At 43.1% G+C, this 21,714-nt stretch overlaps 1 protein-coding gene across 3 annotated transcripts in view; it reads left to right on the top strand.

Moving 5' to 3' along the window:
- Positions 1-270: 270 nt before the first annotated feature.
- The window catches only part of TMEM62 (transmembrane protein 62), a 31,367-nt gene continuing 9,923 nt past the window's right edge, over positions 271-21,714 (top strand). For 2 of the 3 annotated variants that reach the window (XM_084846810.1, XM_084846819.1), the window contains exons 1-11: positions 294-588; positions 1,927-2,038; positions 3,929-4,066; positions 5,406-5,451; positions 5,917-6,058; positions 7,753-7,877; positions 8,026-8,148; positions 13,743-13,898; positions 14,801-14,960; positions 16,059-16,172; positions 20,369-20,453. In XM_084846810.1, the coding sequence (XP_084702936.1) occupies positions 406-588; positions 1,927-2,038; positions 3,929-4,066; positions 5,406-5,451; positions 5,917-6,058; positions 7,753-7,877; positions 8,026-8,148; positions 13,743-13,898; positions 14,801-14,960; positions 16,059-16,172; positions 20,369-20,453 (1,384 nt within the window). In that variant the 5' untranslated portion in view covers positions 294-405. Of the gene's footprint in view, positions 589-1,926; positions 2,039-3,928; positions 4,067-5,405; positions 5,452-5,916; positions 6,059-7,752; positions 7,878-8,025; positions 8,149-13,742; positions 13,899-14,800; positions 14,961-16,058; positions 16,173-20,368; positions 20,454-21,714 lie in introns of all 3 variants that reach the window. The other variant, XM_084846828.1, reaches the window with a different exon arrangement.

Genomic DNA, 21,714 nt, shown 5'->3' on the forward strand with positions numbered 1-21,714 from the left:
GGCTTTGTTTAAAAATACTGTTAAAACCCACAGCTGCAGTGCCCCGTGTTGTCGTGCTGGCGTTTGTGTCGGTTCTCATCACGCTCGATGTTCTTGTGAGAGCCAGCGTCTTTGCTGGCGTCCTGGCTGCACCCACCAAGTGAAACCGCCTTGCCATGGAACCTGGGCGCTGCCTTGCTAAGCCTCCTCCCTGGCGCGGGCCCTGCGCCCGCCGCCCGCTGGCCGGACCCTTCTCTCCCTCAGCTCTGACGGGGAAGGGGAGGGCCTAAGCGCGCGCTGCGAGCGTCGTGGGAGGCCGCTCTACCGCTACGCGGGCACACGCGGAAGCGGGCGGCGAAGGCCGCGGCGCGCTGTTCTGCTGACGGGGGACCGGCGGTGGCGGTTGGGGCGCGCTTGCGGCCGCGCATGCTAACGACCCGGGCGAGAATGCTGCGCTTGGCGGCCGGGCTGCTCGCGGCCGCCCTGGTCGCGATGCTGGTGGACTGGTACAGCCCTTCGGGGCCACCGCAGGCGGCGGTGCAAGCGCGCTCCTTCGCTTCCGAGCCGGCGCCCGGAGCTGAGGCCGACAAGCTCTTCTGGATAGTTCAGGCGAGTCGAGGCTGGCGGGGCCACCTGGCGACGCTGCCGCGAACTCCGGGTCGAAATCCAACCAGTGGGGCCTCTGAACGGGGCTGTGAATCCGCGCTGGTTTTCTGTCAGAACTCTAAAGGAGCTATCCAAGGTGCTGCTCTCATTTTGGGGAGTGCGTTCACCACCTTGGATAGCTCCTTTAGAGTTCTGGCTGGTTCTGACGGAAACCCAGAGCGGATCCACAGCCCCACTCACATCGGAGCCACCAGCCCCCACTGAATCCAACCCACCACCGGTGGCGAGAGCAAGAAAACCGCAATATTGCTTTGAGTGAAACTCATTGGAAGGACAGATAATGAAGCTGAAGCTCCAATATTTTGGCCACCTAATGCGAAGAGAAAACTCCCTGGAAAAGACCCTGATGCTGGGAAAGACTGAAGGCAAAAGGAGAAGGGGACGGCAGAGGATGAGATGGCTAGATAGCATCACGGATGCAATGAATATGAACTTGAGCACGCTCCGGGAGAGAGCGCAGGACAGGAAGGCCTGGCGTGCTATGGTCCATGGGGTCACGAAGAGTCGGACACGACTGAACGACTGAACAACAACAACAACAACATCAGACAATCGTGGTCTTATTGTTATCTATGATAACATATCAGTTGTTGTTGTTGTTGTTCAGTCGTTCCGTCGTGTCCGACTCTTCATGACCCCATGGGCCATAGCACGCCAGGCCTTCCTCTCCTTCGCTCTCCCGGAGCGTGCTCAAGTTCATATTCATTGCATCGGTGATGCTATCTAGCCATCTCATCCTCTGCCGTCCCCTTCTCCTTTTGCCTTCAGTCTTTCCCAGCTATCCAAAAAAATACTGTATTTTTAAGATCTTGATTTTTAATTAAAAAAAAATAAGGAACAGAAAAAAAGGTAATGGATGTGGGGAAGGGATGCAGATTAGTGCTGTGGGGATAACTGAAGAATGGTAAATGGTTAGCTCTGATAACAGATCAGGAAGCCACATTAATGGGCTGATGGGTTAGGTTAGGTTTGGCTTGGCATGGCTGCTTGCAACAGGTAAAAGGCATACAATACGCTAGGATACCGCCAGATACGAATCTGTTTGCAAATGTTGCGTGGTTGTGTCTTGCTCTGAGGGTGAGTATGTCAGGTGAACTACAGTGACATGAGCAAGTGATAAGGCAGCTAGTTTTTTTCTGGAAATAAAAATGTAAGGCTATTACTGATTTCTATTTTAATATAAATTTATTTAAAGAAGCTATCTCTTGGCTGGCTTTGGGCCTGTGAGACATGCCAAAGTGCTGGTTTTGAAATTAAGCTAGTAATATTGTTTCCTTGTAGGTATCGGATATGCACATCAGTAAATTTCTGGATCCTAAACGAACTTCTGATTTTGAAAAGTTCTGTGGGGAAACAATTCCTGTAATTCGACCTGCACTTGCTTTAGTAACAGGTGAGATGTCATTCTTCTCTCCATCCCTCTCTTCCTACTCTTAATTTATTTGTAGAATGTTCTACAGTGCTCGAGGCCTGAGTCTCTGAGATCATGAATAATGCTTGGTAGGTATGGATCTGAAATAAAACGTTCAAGCCTTGTCACTTAGGAATTTCCCACTTGGGAATTTCCCACTTAGCTGGGTGACCAGGGAAAGTCTAAGCACAGAAATTAATCCAGGAGTACTGGAGCTAAACTCCATTATTAGTAATCATGTGGATGCATTTCCTTCCTCCACTGCTTTACCAATCACATCTGTGCTTCAGTCTTATGTGTCCTGAACTTCAATTTATTTGTGTGCCCTCCTCTCATAGAGGCAAGGCTGGCTATCTCTTTCTGCATATTTAGGAGGCTGACCCAGGACTTTCTTATTAGAAAAGCTTTTATTGTTTAATTGTTCTAGTGGCACTAATCATTTTACATCATTTTGTTGATTTATCTTTATTATATTTATATCTTGCCCTTTCCAATGGATTTAGGACAGCTTACAACAATTTCATCAGCGTCCATCTCTGAGTCCATTGGGTATTGCGTGAGGAAACAAAAGGGAACAAGCTAAAAATATAAACCTTGTATTTTGCTTAAATACGTTATAATAAATATTTAAACATGTCTTGTAAGCTGCTTTGGAGGTTACGTTTAACCAGGAAATGGGATTGAGAAACACAAATAATTGACATGGAGTAAATGGAATGCCAGATCAGAAGTGGTGCAAAAGGGTTGGGTAATGATGAGACTGTACTTGAAAACAATTTTGCTTAGTAGTTTCCTATGAATATTAGACAACATGGGATCTTGCAGGAAGAGGCCCAGAGATAAAGAACAGTTGCCCACCATTCCTCACTAACCTCAGCACTGGAAATATGTGCCAGTTAAAAGACTTTAATTAAGAAGGGACTCCCCGCTACACACACGCGTGCACACACACGGAACTAGACATACCATAGTGTTGGAAAGCTGGCCATGCTACTGGGCGAGAAAGGAGCAGGAGTGGGCCTGGTTCACAAGGTATACCAATACTCATCTTGCAGTATTCTAAACAGCAGTTGGTGGCACATGGAGGTACAGAATGTGTGAATGTCTAAACAGGCATACATTAGGCCCCTTCTTGGCAGTGATTGTTAGGCCATTTGTTAGTTGAGGTTCAGGCTTTGCCCCAGTTGCTTGGGTGACAGTAGCCCGGTTTTCTTTGTCCAATGGGAGCCAGTAAAACCCAAAGTAAAGAAATGTATTCCCATGTGTCTTTGTGATGGAGGCTGACTTCTGCCTGTTTTGTGGGCCCATTGTCTGAGACAGGCTCCCCCTCTGTCACTACCCCAGTCTTTTTTTAAAATTAGAGCCAGTTTATTTTGTGCCGTATAAATGAAATGGGAACCTCTCATTCCTATTGGGAGGGAGTTGTGATCTTAGGAATGGGAGTAGGGAGAGAATATGCCTAGTGCTTCAAGCACTAGTAACCCCAGAATCAGGGGCAGGATAATTTTGTGTATGCATATCTGACTATATTCCGTATGTTTTGTCCTGCAGAACTCAAAGCAAATGACTTAAAATTGAGCACAGACCTACCTGCATAGCCATACCCCTTTATCTGTAAAAATCCACCTTGAGTTCTGTTTGTTTGTCAGTAGTGTGTCTCACACTAGCATGAGAAATGGTTGGAACCTACTGGTACAGGCTTTTTATATATGATATTAAAAGGGAAATTTTGCATTTAGCCATTTTGTCTGGTGCAGCAGGCCCCAGGATCTAAACACAGATGGGCGACTGTCTTGATCAGTATTTTGTTTATGTTGAATTCCTTTACTATGCAGTTCTTTCATGTGTTACGCAGAATGTGTTCATTAACAGGTGACGTGACTGATGGGAAAACAAAGGATAAACTTGGGTCTGATCAGTTTGAGGTGGAGTGGCAAACTTACCAGACAATCCTAAAAAGCTCTAAGGTCATGGAGAAAACCAAATGGATAGACATAAAAGGGAATCATGGTAATTATTATTATTATTTTAATTTATATGTTGTTTCTCACCACAAAAAGCAGTCTTGAAGAAATTCACATACACAATACAGAAATCTATGATTAATATAACTGGGGGGGGCTGGGAATCAATATAAACCATAATCAGCACAGTAATACAAATAAAAATAAATACCTTAAAAACATAATCTAAAAACAATACAATAATAAATGTACAAAATGCATAAAATCTACCCCCTCTCACAGCCTAGAATGAACATCACAAAAGCAGCCCACAACAAGAGAGTCAAGAATTTAGCACTGGGATTTTTGTTTGTTCTCCATAAGTGGAGAATGGTAGACTGCTATACAACTCATTCCCTATATCCCTATATAATTATGATAATAAATGTACTTTTATGTGTACTTTAACTGTAGGCCACTTTGGAAGCCAATCTTGGCTGGAAAGTAGGGTAAAATATAGTAAAATATTAATGAAGATCAAATTGTATTTATTTGTTTAGCTCATATTCTGTAGTAACCTAGCTAGAAGACGGTTTGGAAACTGCAGCTGGTACAGAACGCGGCGGCTCGCCTGATTAAAGGCAGCCGCCGGCGAGATCACATCACTCCAGTGCTGAAGGAGTTGCACTGGTTACCAGTTGTTTTCCAGGCCAAATTCAAGGTGTTAGTTTTGACCTTTAAAACCCTATATGGTTCCGGCCCAGCCTATCTTAAGGAGCGCCTCCAGCAGCACCAGACAGGCCGCTTAACAAGATCAGCCTCGGATGGCCTTCTCTCTGTCCCATCAGCCAGGACAGCTAGACTGGTGGGGACGAGGGAGAGGGCCTTTTCTGTGGTGGCCCCCACTCTGTGGAACTTCCTCCCGAGGGAATGCTGTCATGCCCCCTCTTTAATGAGCTTCCGTCGTGCATTAAAAACATGGTTGTTCAGGCAGGCATTTGGGGTGGGTTAGGGTATTTTAGAAAATGTTTTTATTGTAGAATTTTATTGTTTTAAACTGTTTTATTGTATGTTGTACATCGCCCAGAGCGGCTGGGTGACCAGCCAGATGGGCGATTAATAAATTTAATAATAATAATTTAATAATAAAGTATTCGGTGCCTAGTGAGAAGATTCTTTATAAATAATAAACATTATCATTATTTTTCCAAGTAAAGTTAAGTCTTGGGATATGCTTTGTAGAGTAAAACGTGTTCCCCAGGTCACACTGGAACATAGCTTTGATCCTACTTCTGTCTCAAAATTCATACCATATTAGACCTGTCTGAACCTAGACTACTCCTTTTTTCCATTTCTAGATTGATCCTGAATATGGTCTAAAATATTGTTTGCCATTTTCATTGCAGATACATTCAATGTTCCAAGCCTGGAGAATGTCAAGAATTACTACAGGTATGTCAGTGTGCCATGCTGAATTCAGAAGTTCAGAAGGAGATTCGATTGTGTGGTGCACAGAAAGATTCTGTTTAAACAGGGTATATGTACTAGGAAAAGTGATTTTATTAAACTAGCCTAGGAAATAAGTATTTAGGAGAGAGTCATCCAGCCCAGACTTATGTTCATCTGTGTCACTCCTCTCTCTTTGCTGCTGCTATTATGATTTCTGTGTAGCTCCACTTCTTTGTCTTAGCCCTTTGAGGACAGGAGAGGGATAATCCAAGTGGCCCATCAAGTCATCTCATTGCCTACCTTGTTTTAAAGCAAGAGTACTGCTGAGCTGAGGACAAATGCAGTTCTGTATCCCCTTCTTTCAACCTTACAGGGCTTTTGGTAGACAATGTGTGCATTTAATTGCCTTTCACATTTTTCTTTTTTTCCAGACTTTTCTGACCTCAATATTCCCATCTTTTTTGGCAGGAAATACTCTGCCTGGAAGAAGGATGGCTCCTTCCATTACATCCACAGTACACCTTTTGGCAAATATTCTTTCATCTGCATGGATGCAACTCTCAATCCAGGCCTCAAGAGACCCTACAATTTCTTTGGGATACTAAATGCGGTAATGTAAAAAAAGACTGTCTTGCAGCACTAGTTTGTCTCCTTATGCAGCCAGTAAAACCTTGAGGCTGTGTGTTACATGACACCTGCATGTCATCTAATCTCTGTGTGATAACTTCAGAGCAATAGATTAGTAATTTGTCTTATGACATTGTCTATCGTGGATTTGATGTCTTCCTATTTTCAGTCCCTGGAGATCTCTAAAACATTCCTTCTTCATATTGTTATGTGAACCCCACTTCCCTGAGTAGTGTGAAGTTTTAGGGGTGAAGCGCTTATCTTAGTTCGGGATCACTGGCGATTTATAGCATTTTGTAATATTGGAATTTATTTACAATTATACAGGTTGAGCATAGGCAGAGGCAGGCCTACAACAAAGTAAATTTTAAAATGGAAATATCTTGCCTGAGTCATTTAAAAAAAAAGAAGGGCTCATTCCACATTTTCAATTAAAATCTGTACTTGATTGCAGAATCAAGAATTGAAATATGTTCAAAGGTCATAGTGTACAGACTAGTGCAACTAACTCCACACCCAGCAGGGCTTTGGACACATGGCTCTCAAACAGCGGCTTCCTTCGCTGCACTGAAAACCAGCTTTGAAACTTAGAATTTCAAAAGCGGTTTGCAGTATGGCATGGGGAAAGTCCACTGTTCCAAGAGGAGGGAAAAGTCAAAATACTCTTTCTGCATATCATTCTCTGGAACATGGCCTTATCTCTCCCAAACTTGAATGTTTTTGTTTTTAAATCCCAACATTAAGAAATAATTCAGAAGTATCCACTCGCTGTACCCAACCTTTTGAAACAGTTGTTGATACACTATTATACCCAATCTGATCTTTGATTACATGAAAGTAAGTCCCACTGAGTTCAGTAAGTCAAGTCCCTAGTCCAAGCCGGTAGGATTGCTGTGGGATCCCAGCAGCTCTTTGAAATATTTGTAGAACTTCTTAGCAAATCTGAACCATTTCATATTCTATATACTCCTCAGCAATTACGTTATCAGTTGTTCTGTGGTATTACTTCCTCCCCATCATAAATTCCATGTGTGTGTGTGGTTACACCACTTCAAGAACATTGGAATATATTTTTTCTGGATTTGTAATTTTATTTCTGTACATTCCTGTACATACATGATAAAAGCCTTATTACAAAGCACTGCAAGGATCTATTGGACCCTAGGAGTAAATTTTACCATAGAAGGTTAATTCTGCTCCAAGGTGACTTAATCTTGACACATGAGTTAAGATGCTTATGGTGCAAATTTGTAACACTGGTTTCTTATTTGCAATGTTCTTTTGAAAACAGAAACATTATTGTACTATTGGGGTACATTTGACCCTTTCTGTTATTTATTGTGAGCCTAATATTTCACCGGGCATTTTTTCTTTTCCTTTTTGCTTTCCCTTCTGTTTTCTCCTGCAGAGCTTCTTGATAGCCCAATAAGGAATTTAAGTAATCATCATAGGGTCCAATATCCAACAACCTCAATAGCTTTTGGTTTTGGAATGTGAAAGCAATAAAAAAAAAATTGTGTGTTAAACTGGGTCATATCGAAATAAATAATTAACTTTATATCCAGTTAGGCTTTAAAGGGTGTCTGTAGCAGATTGATAGCGTCAAAATATACCATGTGAAGGTTAATTCTTGGTAACCAATGTGCTACTAACTCTTCCCATTGTTCTTCATTTTAGAATAAAATGCAAGAACTGTCTTTACTGGCTTCAGAAAGTCGTGACAGTAACCACACCATTTGGTTTGGCCACTATCCCACCTCAGCAATCATCTCTAAATCTCCAGGAATACGAATAGCAATGCGGTAATATCTCTTTTCAGTGGAAATGTATTAATGGTTTTTTTTAATAAGAAACAAGGAATAAGTGGATGCTTTTTAGCCCATACTGTTAAGTGGTTATCAGCTAGTATTTCTCCTTTGAAATCAATAATAATCATGATCTTTTGATTAGCTCTGCCACAGCTTATCTGTGTGGGCACTTCCATACATTGGGTGGTCTGACGCCAGCCCTACATACTCGTCACCATCATGGCACTTTAGAACTGGAGCTGGGAGACTGGAAGGATAATAGGAAGTAAGTATATTTCCATTGCAAAGATAATGCTAATTGAGGCTTTAGCTATTTATTTTATAGCAATGTGAAAGCAGTACAAGGATCCTGTTTTACTTGAAAGATTATTTGTCCTCTAATTACACAAAAGAATGGTGTACATGCAAAGCATGGGCATCCGCGGAAGGGAAAAGGGGGTGCAGTTGAGACCGCCCTAGATAGGCCAGGAGTTTAGGGTAGCTGAGATTGGGCAGTAGTGTGTCTACCAAAAAAACAAAGGGCAGTATCCAATGGTATCATTTCACAAACTCAAAGAGCGCTAGCGGAGCTCCACCAAATCTTTCTGTTGTGTAGGCAGTTGCTCATTACACTTCCACAACTGGTTGTGTAACTGCTTGTGCGACTGATTGCACAACTGATTCTGCAAACAGAATGCACAACTGGTTGCACAACAGGTTGCACAAGAGTTATGCACAGCCAGTTGCACAACGGTTGTGCAAGCATAATGCACAGCCAGTTGTGCAACCACACTTGTGTAAAAGTAACTTTAGTTGGATTCTCCTCTTGTGTGTAGTTCTTAACTTAGTTTCCACTAACGCAATGTCATTTGCACTAACGGAATGATGGATACAGCCCAAAGATGGCAGGAAAGACAGAATTCATGAACTTTCTAGCTCAAGTTTTATTAATATTTTTTTCTGCGTTCATGAGTATTTTTTAAAAATACCTTGAAAATGCATGCATCATTATTCCAGTCATATTATTATATGCATAGCCATCATGATACCCATATTCCAGGAGGCAGGGCTGTACCTGAAAAAGGGTGAGCTACACCAGTCCTCCAAAGTTGCCCAGTGTTGCTATTCCCATTTTGCGAGGTGTGTGTGTGTGTAGAATAGTGTATGACAACTCCGCAGTGTGGCGCAGTGTTGTTATCCAGTCTGCTGGTGTGCTGGTAGTTTTAGAGAAATGCAGATGGGGCTGTGAAGTTGATTGGAACAGCAGTGTGATGGTTGTGATGTATATAGCTTTAGGAGAAGCTGCCATTTTTAGTTCTTGCAGGAGGCGTAAGTGGATCCTTCCCCATTTCTTTCTCAGTGCAGGCCTTGGAGCTGAGACAGTGTGCCACGTAGCTTCTCCGAAGTTAGCACTGTAGTAGTAAATAACCTTGTTGTGAAGATACCTGAATCTACTATGCATTGCCTGCAGAGCCAAGCCTATGAGTGGACTGCAAGTCACCCCACCCCCTGCCCATATTAACCATGCCCTTCACCCCTGTAATCCCCTTCAAGGGCATTCATTACAGGAGTGAAAGGAGTCAGGGAAAGAATGGAGGGTTTCAGCTGTGGCTGGAAAGACATTGTTCAGACACCACATCTACCCACTGAGAAACGACAGCGGGGTAGACCTAGTATACACATTTTTAGGACTACTCTCTGGAAAAGACCCTGATGCTGGGAAAGACTGAAGGCAAAAGGAGAAGGGGACGGCAGAGGATGAGATGGCTAGATAGCATCACCGATGCAATGAATATGAACTTGAGCACGCTCCGGGAGAGAGCGCAGGACAGGAAGGCCTGGCGTGCTATGGTCCATGGGGTCACGAAGAGTCGGACATGACTGAACAACAACAACAATCTTGCTCTACCTATCTTGATAGACCTGGTGTCCAAGCCTTGTCATTGCTCAGTCAGCAGATCTACCAGTAATGGTGCACATATTCTCTGATGCTCTCAGGGATTTTTAAAAATGTGCAACCATACACAAAATACGCAGTTCCAGGAAAAATATGCAATTCCAAAAGAACATTGCTGTAGATCAGAATTCAAGCCATGCAAAAGTTGTATTGTTAGCTGATGTAAAAAGTGTCTGATATAACAATATGAAAAGTAAAGTGAATAGCCCAGGCTCCTCTAGAATCCTAAACCCTGACCAAGCATGCCCATTTCTCCTCCCACTGCTAAAGACACTCCCCACACACTTGACTGCTACTCTCTAGAGTTGTCTTCTCCAACCTGGTGTCCTCCAGATGTTTTAGAGTTTAACTCCCATTAGTCCCAGCTAGTATGGCCAATGGTCAGGAATTTCAGAGTTGTAGTCCAAAACGTCTGGAGTGCAACAGGCTGGGGAAGACTGCTCTAGAAAGGGTTGATAAGTGTTTCGAAGATGGAGGAAATCATTCCAGGACAAGTCATGTGAAGTTGTCAATGTTATGATAAAGGCAATGATGCCATAAATTATTTGATATGATAGTCTTAAGACAGCGGTACTGGGTTTGTGCATTTGGGGGTTTTTTCTCTTGTTCCTTGTATGTGTTTTTATCTCTCACTCCAAATAAAGTTTTATTGGAGTTCATAATGCACCTTGAATATTAGCGTTAATGCTTTTCACTTCCCAGAATCTTCTCCTACTCTATGTAGGCTTCTAAATGTCATGGAATGTGACACTAAGCAACAAAGCACCCACAGAAGGAAAGTGCACAGGTGCGTTGTAGTGTCATGCGTTTGTACACTAATTACAACCACAACTTGCTGTGCAGTTCTGTCTCCCACTTTGGAAAAATACTTTTGGACACCCATGATACAAAGTCTTAGAAATATGGCTCCCAAAATATGAGGCAGCCTCTGGTTCTGTAAGAGAAGGCATTGGGATGCAGGGTTTGTGTGTATCTCAACTAAATCAAAGGCTATTGTTATAGCGATGAGCATTGATCCCAGGTACTCAGGAGATCTCTTCCCTCATCCCTCTCCATGTATTTATCACAGGTAGAGATGGCACAGGAATCCGTCCAGGGAGTCAAGTCCGCCAAGCTTCTCTGCAAGCTGGCCCAACTCCACCTGTTCTGAGTTGAGCCAGCTCACAGAGTTCTGCCATGTGAGGGGTTTGAGCATGGTGGCAGTAGTGCTGGCGGCAGCAAGTGGCGACTGCAGGAGTTCCTGCCGCTGCTATGCACAAACCCCTTGCACTTTCCTTCCTGACACTGGCAAGTGGAGTGTGAGGAGTTTCCACACAACCGGTGGCGGAAGCAGGTTCCCACCCCCGCCAGCACTGGAGCTTTGCGCAAATGTCTCCTTCACCCTCCCAGGGGCCAGGAGAGAGGAGACATTTGCGTTCAGCAGGGTCGCTGTGCATGAGTCTCTCCTTCTGTTTCCCGGGCCCTGGAAGGGAGAAGGAGAGACTCGTGCACAGCGACCCTGCCGCTGTGGGGAGTTTGCAAGTTCCAGTGGGGAGCCCCTGGCTTGGCTCACTAATGCTAGCTGAGCCGGAGGCTCAGGGGAAATCCATCAAGTCTCAAGAGGGCTGGATTTCCCCACGCTGGACATCCCTAATCACAGGCTTCTTGTTGTTGCTACTCTTTGTTGCTACTCTTTGAACACCAAAGCATGCTGCAGACACAGGGAAGATATTGGGCTCACGGTGTATAGCTCAATGAAAATGTGTGTAGCAGCTGTGAAAAAAGGAAATTCCATGATCATTAGGAAAAAGATTGAAATTAAAACTGCCAACATCATAGCGTCTGTACAAATCTGTGGTGCGACCATCGATCAATACTTTTCACAGATCTGCATCTCTAAAAGATATTGTAGAGGTCGAAAAGAGATTGAAAGTTATCAGGGGGCTGAAGCAACTCCCCTATGAAAAAAGGTTGCATCATTTGTAGCTTTTTAGTTACAAAAAAGGCAAAGAAGAGGTGACATATAGGTGTATAAAATTATGTGTGGTGTGGAGAAAGCGGGTAGAGACATTTTTCTCCCTCTTAATACTAGAACTCCAGATCATCCACTGAAGTAAGTGGTGGGAGCAATGGTATTTCACACAATACATATGGAATTTGCTTCCACAATAGGTCCTGATGGCCACTGCCTTAGCTTTAAAAGGGGACTAGACAAATTAATGGAGGACGTGGCCAATGATCAGCAATGATGGGAGTTGGAGTCCAGCAATATCTGGAAGGCCACAGGTTTCCCACTTTGGTTCTGCTATTCTAAAGTAGGGGAGGAAATTGTGTGCTAGGTTGAAGTAGAAAGGCCGTGATGAGGGAGCCCTCCTCCTTCATTGAAGGGATTTGCATGGGAGCTGAAAATGGCTGTTTTCAAGGCAAAATCTGGGGAAATCTTAGCTCAGCAAGAGGTTCAAGGTCAGCTGAAGTCTCAAGACAAAGTCTGAATATTTGCATCTTGTGTGTGTGTGGAACTATAAAGAGACTTCTCAGTTTCCGCTCAGATTCCTTTTTTGCAAGCTAGGCACTGATGTTATGGTCCCAATAGAAGGTAGCTGCTTAATGAAGGTATGGCAGGTTACACTTGCACAAGCAGATTCTGTACAGCACAACACTGCAATGGTTCTGCTAGATGGAGAAATGATTTTTTCTAGGAACAGTATATGTGTTTGGGATATTCCCCAAATAGAAGCATTTCCTTGAAGGAAGATGTCTGGATCCTGTACAGACTGTTCATTTGTTGTACTCTAAAGGCCCTTTGATACAGCCAGGTTAGAGGATTGACCAGTCCTGGAATATGAGATAAACTGACCTACAAATAGTATTTGTTCATGTTTGTTTAAATATGTATGCCATCTTAACCTGGAGCTTGGGGACAGAAAACACATTTAGAAACAAAATACATGTTCATTCTATGGTTTCTATTAACTTCCCTTAATTTCATGTGTGAAAACTAAATTTATTATATGAAATTGTTGTAGCCACATCAGTATTGGTATTTAAGCTCTCGTTGACCTGGTTTATACATAACGTCAATTCATAAGTTAAACAACCCATGAATTTGCTGTGCTGCGTGGGAGCGATCGAGCACACTGCCTCCTGCCTGCATGTCACTTCTGCTTCGCATCTGCTTTTCCAAAACGCTGTTCCTGGGTTTATTTATTTTTACATTTCTATACTGCCCATTAGCCACAGCTCTCTGGGCGGTTCACAAAACAAAACTTAAAACCATAAAATACAATAACATAGTGAAACACAGTATAAAAATAATAAGTTTAAAAAAGAAAAAAAAACATGTGAGAACCAAGATAAAAGCCAGCAATAGTGCAAAGATCTAGCACTAACACAATTTTTTAAACTGTTGTTTTAATCTGGCAGTCTGGGTTGTTGAGGGTTAAACAACCTAGAGTTTTAACCCAGCAACATACCATGGGTTCAAACTCTGAATTGTCTGACCCTCAGCAACCCAGAGTGCCGGGTTCAGACATCATTACTGACAACCCAGGAATGGGGCATTCCTGGGTTGTTTCGGAAAGCAGATGCAAAGTGGAAGTGGTGAGGAGGCAGCGTGCTCATTTGCTCACGCTCAGCCATGACAACCCATGGGTTGTTGTTACGTGTAAACTGGGCCGTTGTCTAGGACTGCTCTGTTCTTCTCTCACTCTTTTAAAACTAATTGATAACTCTAGCAAGCACAGATGAAGAAAGAGTGGCTGGTAGAGGAGATCAAATCAAGCCATCAACCTTTAATCGCCAGAAAACAGACGAGTCTAGATTAAATGGAAGCGAAGAGAACGAGTTAAATAATTTAAATTGTATCACCAGATAATGTAAACCTTCTGTCATTTAGAATATTCTTTGGTAACTAAAAAGGTATTGTTTTAATTATTGAACATCAGGTACCGGATTCTCGCTTTTGATCATGACCTTCTCAGCTTTGCTGATTTGAAGTTTGATGAATGGCCTGCAGTTCTTATCACCAATCCCAAATCATTCCTTTATAGTAGCTCTGCTCATGAACCTTTACAGAGGATCCTTCATTCTACCCACATCAGGTAAGCTGATGTGTTTTCAGACATTTAAAATGTTCCTTAAAATGTTCTCTTTCATATATGTGGTTGAGTGTATCTACATATTCATACATTAACACAGTAACACATAGCAATACTATGGCAGTGCCCGTAAGCCTCCAAACTTGGAGGCTTATGGACATCCTATGCAGAGTGGGTGGAGCGGCTGAGGCAATTTTTGCCTCCGTGCTCCTCCTACTCTGCAATTTGGCTAGACAGGCTTTTTTCCCCATCTAGCTGGGGGGCATCGGAGCGAGAGGAAAGGGGGTAAGGAGGGCTTGGGATACGTTGTATCCCAGCTTCCCCAGTCTCCTCTCCTCCCTGCCCACCAGCGCACCCCCTTTACCCCCTCTCCAAGGTTGCCAGCACAGTTCTCTCCATGCCAGCTGCGAGGAGGAGGGGGCAGGGAGCGTGGATTCCTGGACCTGCAGTCGGAGTGCTGCCTCCAACCTCGAATCCAGGAATCTGAAATATCCTATCCCCCCCACACACACACTGTCTAGGGGCCATAGGATTGCTCCGTCATTTCAAATTTGAATGTATTGTAAATGACTCAATAGGTCATTTTGTGTTGTATCTCTTAAATGATTTGTTAAATATCCTAACAGTGTATTGGGATAATCCTTTAATATATTTGAAAACTGATTTTAAAAGGAATTCTATATGCAAATTCTTATGTCTGATTCCAAAGTCTCTGTCTGATTCATCCCAAGTTCATCTCTGCCTCCCACGCTGTCAGGGGATAGGCACCATATTATGCCTCATTTGGGGGTCACTTATACAGTCTTGTATGAGGAAAAATAACATATTGACTTTTATTTTAAATGTAATACTGGTGATATCTTAACAAATTCCACAATATATACTGGTTTACTTCTTTTACTTAGAATTTTGGCCTTCTCTCCTTCTCCTATCAAGTTTGTCAAAGTCAGTATTGATGGTGTTCATTTGGGGGATGCTGTTCAGGTGTCTGGACCACTCTACATACTGAAATGGGCCCCCCAAAACTACAGTCAAGGGTTTCATCAGATAGATGTAACAGTTCAGGTGAGCTCTGTGCTACTGTTTACAATTTTATCATACTTTTGATAGCCTTCAGCAGAAAATGTATTTAAGGACATTTTTGACTTGGACGAGCTAGGCGGTCCCTGCTCATCTTTAATGGGTGCTCATCCAGTGGGCATCCTTGGGCAAATTATTATTGCTCAGCCCCTGTAAAACAGGGACAGTAGAGATACCTCAAAGAGTTGTTCTGAAGGTGGGTGAGAGAATGTACAGTTGCCTGAATTTTATCTTGTGTATATATAGCTTGTTTCCCAATATTTCTGTCACCCTCTAGCATAACCAAGAAATGGGGCTACACGGATAGGATCAGGCTTAAATCTAATGACTGGGGTCACTAGGGGCAGGTTTTGCCCTCAACCCAATAGTTTCTTCGAGTCAGGACCAGAGCCATGTTTGAGGGGCAAGGTGCCACCATTGTGGATCCCCCAGTGATCTTATCAAGCAGTAGAACAACTGTTGAATGCAGTGGTGGGTACCGGCAGTAGCAGTGGCAGCACCTGGGACTAAAAGGACAAATTGCTGGGCTGTGTGGCTGGAGCTGCCACCATCTTACTTACTTGTAATGCCTCTGGAGCCCAGTGTAGCATTGCAGAGTGATGCTACATCAGGGGCAGGACCCAGAGGCACTCTGAAAGTAGTAAAAAGATGGTGGCTTCAGCCACATGGCCTGGTGATCCTCTCAGGCCCTAAAATAAAATAAATGGTGTTAGCATCATCCATATTGGGTCCTCTGGAGTCCTTGGGCTGTGGCATTTGCCCGAGGGTGCCAAGTGCTGACTCTGGGCCTGCTTTGAGTGTACTTCTTTACTTCCTTCCACAGAAGTAAATGGGAACTATTCACTTACATGGGGAAAAATAAAGTGTTGCACTTTGGCACACTTTTGCAATGAAGGCAAAACCTAACTTCCACCCCTGATATGTAGTGGCCAAGCTGCAAGAGATCTCAGGGTCCTTGCAATATACAAGTCTGTCGTCCATACACACCCTACCCATAATAATGATTGGCATTTTACTAATAATGATAATAGTCACATTCTTATCACATACTTAAAGTCTTTTTCCTTTTGTTCCATTTTTTAGGATGCCAGTGGTAAGAGTGCTACTCGGCTTCATACGTTTGCTATGGAAGAAAACCTCTCTCTCACATTTGGACTTCTGGCATCTTGGCTTCTTCTTCCTGACCACTATATATGGGTGAGTATTCCCAGGGAGTGTCAAGGGCTCCTTGGAGGGCTCTCTCAGTCTAATCCAGTAGCCAAGTCCAGACACAGACAAAGGGATTCCTTTCAAAGCTTTATTCTTCTTTTACAACTTAACAACTATACCGTTTGCAACTAGATCTGAGCAGCACAGATCTATGTTACCTATGCCCTAAGTTGGAACAGTTGGTCCCCGTTTGAAAGGGAATTACTGGCAGACCCCTGAACTTAAGGACTAGGGAGAGTCCCTCCCCTTTTCCCTTGGATCCGCTGGGCGCAGCCGTTGTTTGCGCGCCAACCGGGCACTATGCCTCCTTTCCGCGCCCTCCATCTGGCACCGCTCTCTGCGTCTGCGTCGCGCATCCACCAAGTCTGCTATCTGTGCTCGGTCACTCCCTGGACTGCTAACTAAACTAGGAATGCTGGTGGGAGGAATCTCCGTCAGCTGTTGGTCCTGGGAAAGAGGAGCGCGCTCCTCTCCCAGGAGCGACTGCTCTTCCTCAGAATCAGAACTACTCTGGGATTCTATGGGCTCAGTGTCCACCCTGACAGGGAGTGAGGATCTCTCTCTCTCTCTCTCTCTCTCTCTCTCTGTGTGTGTGTGTGTGTGTGTGTAAATTTTCTAGGGACCATGTATTTTTTACGTTTTTATGATGTTTCAGTGTTGTGTCCTAAAGGTCATCTATCAAACTCAATTTGGATATGCAAACAAATGTTTTTACACTTTAAAGAAAATACTCCTCATTTTATTTGTTTGTTACTTTTCAAATATAAATATAAGGCAGAAACTGTACAATCTATCTTAGAACTATGAATGGAATTTTTGCTATTATCTAATTCTTGCTCCCAAATGGTACTCTGAAGGGTTCTCTCTCTCTCTCTCTCTCTCTCTCTCTCTCTCTCTCTCTTTGCAGATAGTAAGCATGTATTTTGAACTTGCTTATATATTAGAATACTATTATGCTCACCCCACTTCTCTGAGCAGTGAGAGGTTCTAGGAGTGCGGAGTGTACCCAGGCTTGGTTTCCTCTGGAAAGTCACTGGAGGCTTATTAGCATCTTGTAATATTTACATTCATTTACAGATATACAGGTGGAGCATAGCAGAGGCACAGCTTAAATTCTCAGCCAAAGTCCACTGCTCCCACACCAGACTTCCAGGGAGATGGCCAGCACCCTGAGATGCATACAGATCCTGAACTCAGCTCCCTGTATTTGTCTTAAACTGTCATAAACATGCACACACCTCAATTCAATCATTCCTAGCTAGGGTGGGGAGAAATATCCCCTTTCTGGTATTTCCTGGCCATACAGGACAGCTGTTTGTTTGTTTATTTAACAACATTTGTAAACTGCTCCACATCTAAAACAGATTCTGGAGCGGTGAACATGAAAGGTAAATAATAAAAAGATAAAAAGAATTAAAACACCATATTAAAATTGTTCTTTTAAAAACAGAATACCAATTAAAACCATGGCTGGTCAGTTAAGGAATGCTTCCTTGAACAGAGCTATTTTCAGGAGGTGCTGGAAGCAGCACAGTGTTGGTGCCTGCCTGACCTTCAAGGGCAGGGAGTTCCAAAGAAAGGTTCTTCTCCTGGTGGACTCCAGCTGGGCCATGGGTCCATGTAGAACCACTAGGAACATGCTCTCTGATGACCTCAGTGACCGGGCAGGTTGGTGAGAAGGCGCTCTCTCAGGTATCCTGGTCCTGAGCTGTTTAGGGCTTTGTACACTAATACCTTAAACCTGGCTTGGTAGCGAATAGGCAGCCAGTGCAGTTCCCTCAGCAAAGGAGCTGCATGCTGAAAAGCGGCACCTCCTGACAACTGCCAAGCTGCTGTGTTCTGTAGTAGCATCAGCTTCTGGAGCAGCCTTAAGGGCAGCCGCACATAGTAATCCATTTACTACGCATTGCAGTAATCCAGTCTTGAGGTTACTAATGCCTCTACCACGGTGGGCAAGCTACTCCTGTCCAGGAGAGGTCGTAGTTGCCAAGAGAGGCCGTACTTGGAGAACCAGCTGAAGCTGGTAAAAGGCACTCCGAGCCGCTGCAGCCACTTGGGCCTCCAGTGATAGTGATGGATCTAGGAGCACCCTCAAATTACGAACCTGATCTCTCAGAGGGAGTGCAGCCCCATCCAGAACAGGCAATGAGCCTATGTCCTGGACTCAGGAACCACTCACCCACAGGGCTTCGAACTTTCCAGGATTCAGTTTCAGCTACTGAAACCTATCAGCCTATCCCCCTAATACTTGGTAATTTGGCTAGAATTATTCAGGCAGTTTCCAACACCATTAATGCTCTCATGTCCAATCCCCCACCCCTCTCAATCTAAGCACAGTCTTAGCTTAGACCACAGCATGCTCTCCATCTCAGCCAGCCAGTCTTCACTCATGAAGCAAAAAGGAACCCAGATGTTGTGTAAGAATCAACTTGGATTTCTGGCACTTCTGGGTTACAGTTCTCACATACGGTTGTATGCCACCTCAGAGGCGGGGGGACGGGACTTGTTTTGAAAGCAGCGTCACATGTCCCCTCCGATACAGTTGCACAAGAAGGCTGGACTACATGAGCACCTGTTATGTTTAAATAGGCTCTTCCACAACTTTACTTTTGTTTTGAATTCCTTTTATTAATGCCTGTATATGTGCTCCCTTCAACCCTCCCACATGAAGGGATATTCTCATCGGGATTCAAAGAAGTGATCCCCACATGTACTCTGAAATGAATATGTGAAAGGGTTTTTCCATGTGAGCATCTACACATTAATATCTTAATTCCAATGTCTACTCAGGTCCACTGTGTTCAGTCCTATAGTATATACACTGACCTGGGAGTAAGTCCCATTAAACTCAATAGGACTGACTTCGAAGAAGACACACATGGGATTGCATTGGAAGAACAGCTGACATGCATGCTGTTCAAAGTCAAACACTCGTTAAAATGCTGTTTTAAGGATAAACAAAGTCTATTTAGGCTAGTCAGAGCTCACACTTTTGTTGACAAGATTCTATTCAAAACATCATGTAGACGAAGGGTCTCCAGTGGGCCCCGAGAATGGAGCCCCAACGAGGTACATGTGGCCACCTGAACATTTTTACTTTTTTAAAAATTCCATTTTTTAATATAGGTATATGGATATGTATGAAATGCATTCAACTTTCTAGCATTTATACATGGATTTCAACAAAAGTGGACCAAATATTCAAGTAAGTATCCATTTGAAGGTGGCGTCTGTATGCCACCCATTCAAATATTGAAAGCATTGTAAGGTTTTCAATCCATTGCATTATAGGAAGTGAATGTTTATCCTTCCAATGTTGTAATATTAGTCTTTTAGCTGTCAAAAGGGTGCAGAGAATCCATTTATGCTGACTATTTGTTAATTTCCATGAAGCAGGGAAATAATTTAAAAGAGGCTGTATATCAGTGAATATTAAAGACTGTACAAAATCTGTCTGTGTAATAACCTCCTCCCCAAAAGAAGCAACTACTGGACATTGCTGAAACATACGTTTAAAAGAAGCATTAGCTGTGTTGCACTGTCAGTAATTAGCCAAATTAGACAATCCCTTATTAAAGAGACATTGCAGTATCCAGTAGACATGAAACAAAAGTTTTTGCTGAATAAGATGCACCCATATAAGATGCACCCATCCATAGATGTGACAGGTAGACACCAAAGTGGCAATCCACTGGTGAGGTGTTTTGTGGTGGTGCCCACAGCAGTTTCTCAAATTCCCAAATGTGCCCATGGGTCCAAAACTGTTGGAGACCCCCTGATGTAGACTGCTTTTTTGATGGGTGATAACAATAAAAAAACAAAAATAATAAAATCAGCTAAAACAAAACAATGTAAAAAATCAAATCCTGTTACACAGAATACCCACAGGAACCTTAACTCCCCCACAAAGCCTGCTTGAAAAGGAAAGTTTCACATCATTTCCAGAACCCTTTTGACACCATTAAAAGTAAAGTTGAACCTCAAATGAAGTTGAAACTCAAGGAACACATCACTTTGAATTTGCTATGTGTGTGTGTTGTTTATCCTCGATTCTTGGATATTTCTCAGATCTATTGTCTTCAATTTCCAAATGCTGTTAAAAGCAGTTTGTTTTCCCACCACATTGATTTCTGTATATAGTTTACTTGGTATTATATATATATTTGCATTTTTTTCTTTTTCAGGTTCAAGCAGTGTTTGTACTAACAACTGTAGTTCAAATGGCCTTGCTGATTATTTTCCGGTATAGAGGAAAGCCTATACTTAAAAGTAAGAGCTTATTATTCTTAACTGCAACTTTGATCCTTTCCCTCCCCCCTGCCTTCCCTTTTCTTATTCATTATGTTCATATTGTTTAGTTTAAAGTATTCACTTCATAATTAAGTGAATGCTTTAAACTAAACAAATATACAAATGTGAACTTTCAGTTAATTCTCTCAGGTGTTAGCCCTTAGCTGAGGCTGTTTTTTTTTTTTCCTTTTTAATCTTATAACGTGATTACTCCTGAAAGGTAATATCTGTGTACATTATTGGCACATAACTATTTTAAAAGTATAAAGATGAATGTCAACTTTGTCCCATTCCTACTTCGGTCTATAAATGCTTGCCCATATATGAAAAGTTTACATCATTTTGAAGATCAGGGTCAAGCTTTGGAAAGTCACTGGAAAAAGAGAGATGTTGGGGAAACAACTGCCATTGAATACCTTTCTGTCCTGTTGCTATTTGGACTGGTTATTAGTTACATATTGAGGTCATACCTATACAAAAGAACCTAAGACTCTCATGGGCAAGGGCTGTTAGTGTGCCAGGCATCAGGACTTAGACCAAATATTTTATTAATTCCTTGACCAGTAACTGCCCTTCATCCTTTTTTGAGGCAGTGGTGTTGACCGCCCCATGGTTACAGAATTCCCTCTTGTGGACTCTGATATGTTTCTAGTGGGTATTTTCAGAAGGTGTTGTAAGACCTTTTCAATTGGTCTTACAGCAGGTGTTCTCAGCTCCTAATGAACAAGTTACGAAGATATTGGAGGTGTGGCGAAGGGGCTTGTGAAACCCAGTGAAGCCATAAGCTATGCCGTGCAGGGCCACCCAAGACGGACAGGTCATGGCAGAGAGTTCTGACAAAATGTGGTCCACTGGAGAAGGAAATGGCAACCCACTCCAGTATTCTTGCCAAGAAAACCCCATGGAACGTAACACAAGGCTAAAAGAGATGACACCGGAAGATGAGCCCCTCAGGTCGGAAGGTGTCCAATATACTACTGGGGAAGAGCAGAGGGTATTTCCAAGTAGCACCAGAAAGAGTGAAGCGGCTGGGCCAAAGCCGAAAGGACACTCAGCTGTGGATCTGTCTGGTGGTGAAAAGAAAATCCGATGCTGTAAAGAACAATATTGTTTAGGAACCTGGAATGTCAGATCAATGAATCAAGGTAAGTTGGAGGTGGTCAAACATGAGATGGCAAGATTGAACATCGACATCTTGGGAATCAGCGAACTAAAATGGACAGGCATGGGCGAATTTAAT

The sequence above is a fragment of the Heloderma suspectum genome, chromosome 1 (genome assembly GCF_057233095.1).
Source record: "Heloderma suspectum isolate Gila_16-S chromosome 1, 16-S_ref, whole genome shotgun sequence".
In the NCBI taxonomy this organism is placed as follows: Eukaryota; Metazoa; Chordata; class Lepidosauria; order Squamata; family Helodermatidae; genus Heloderma; species Heloderma suspectum.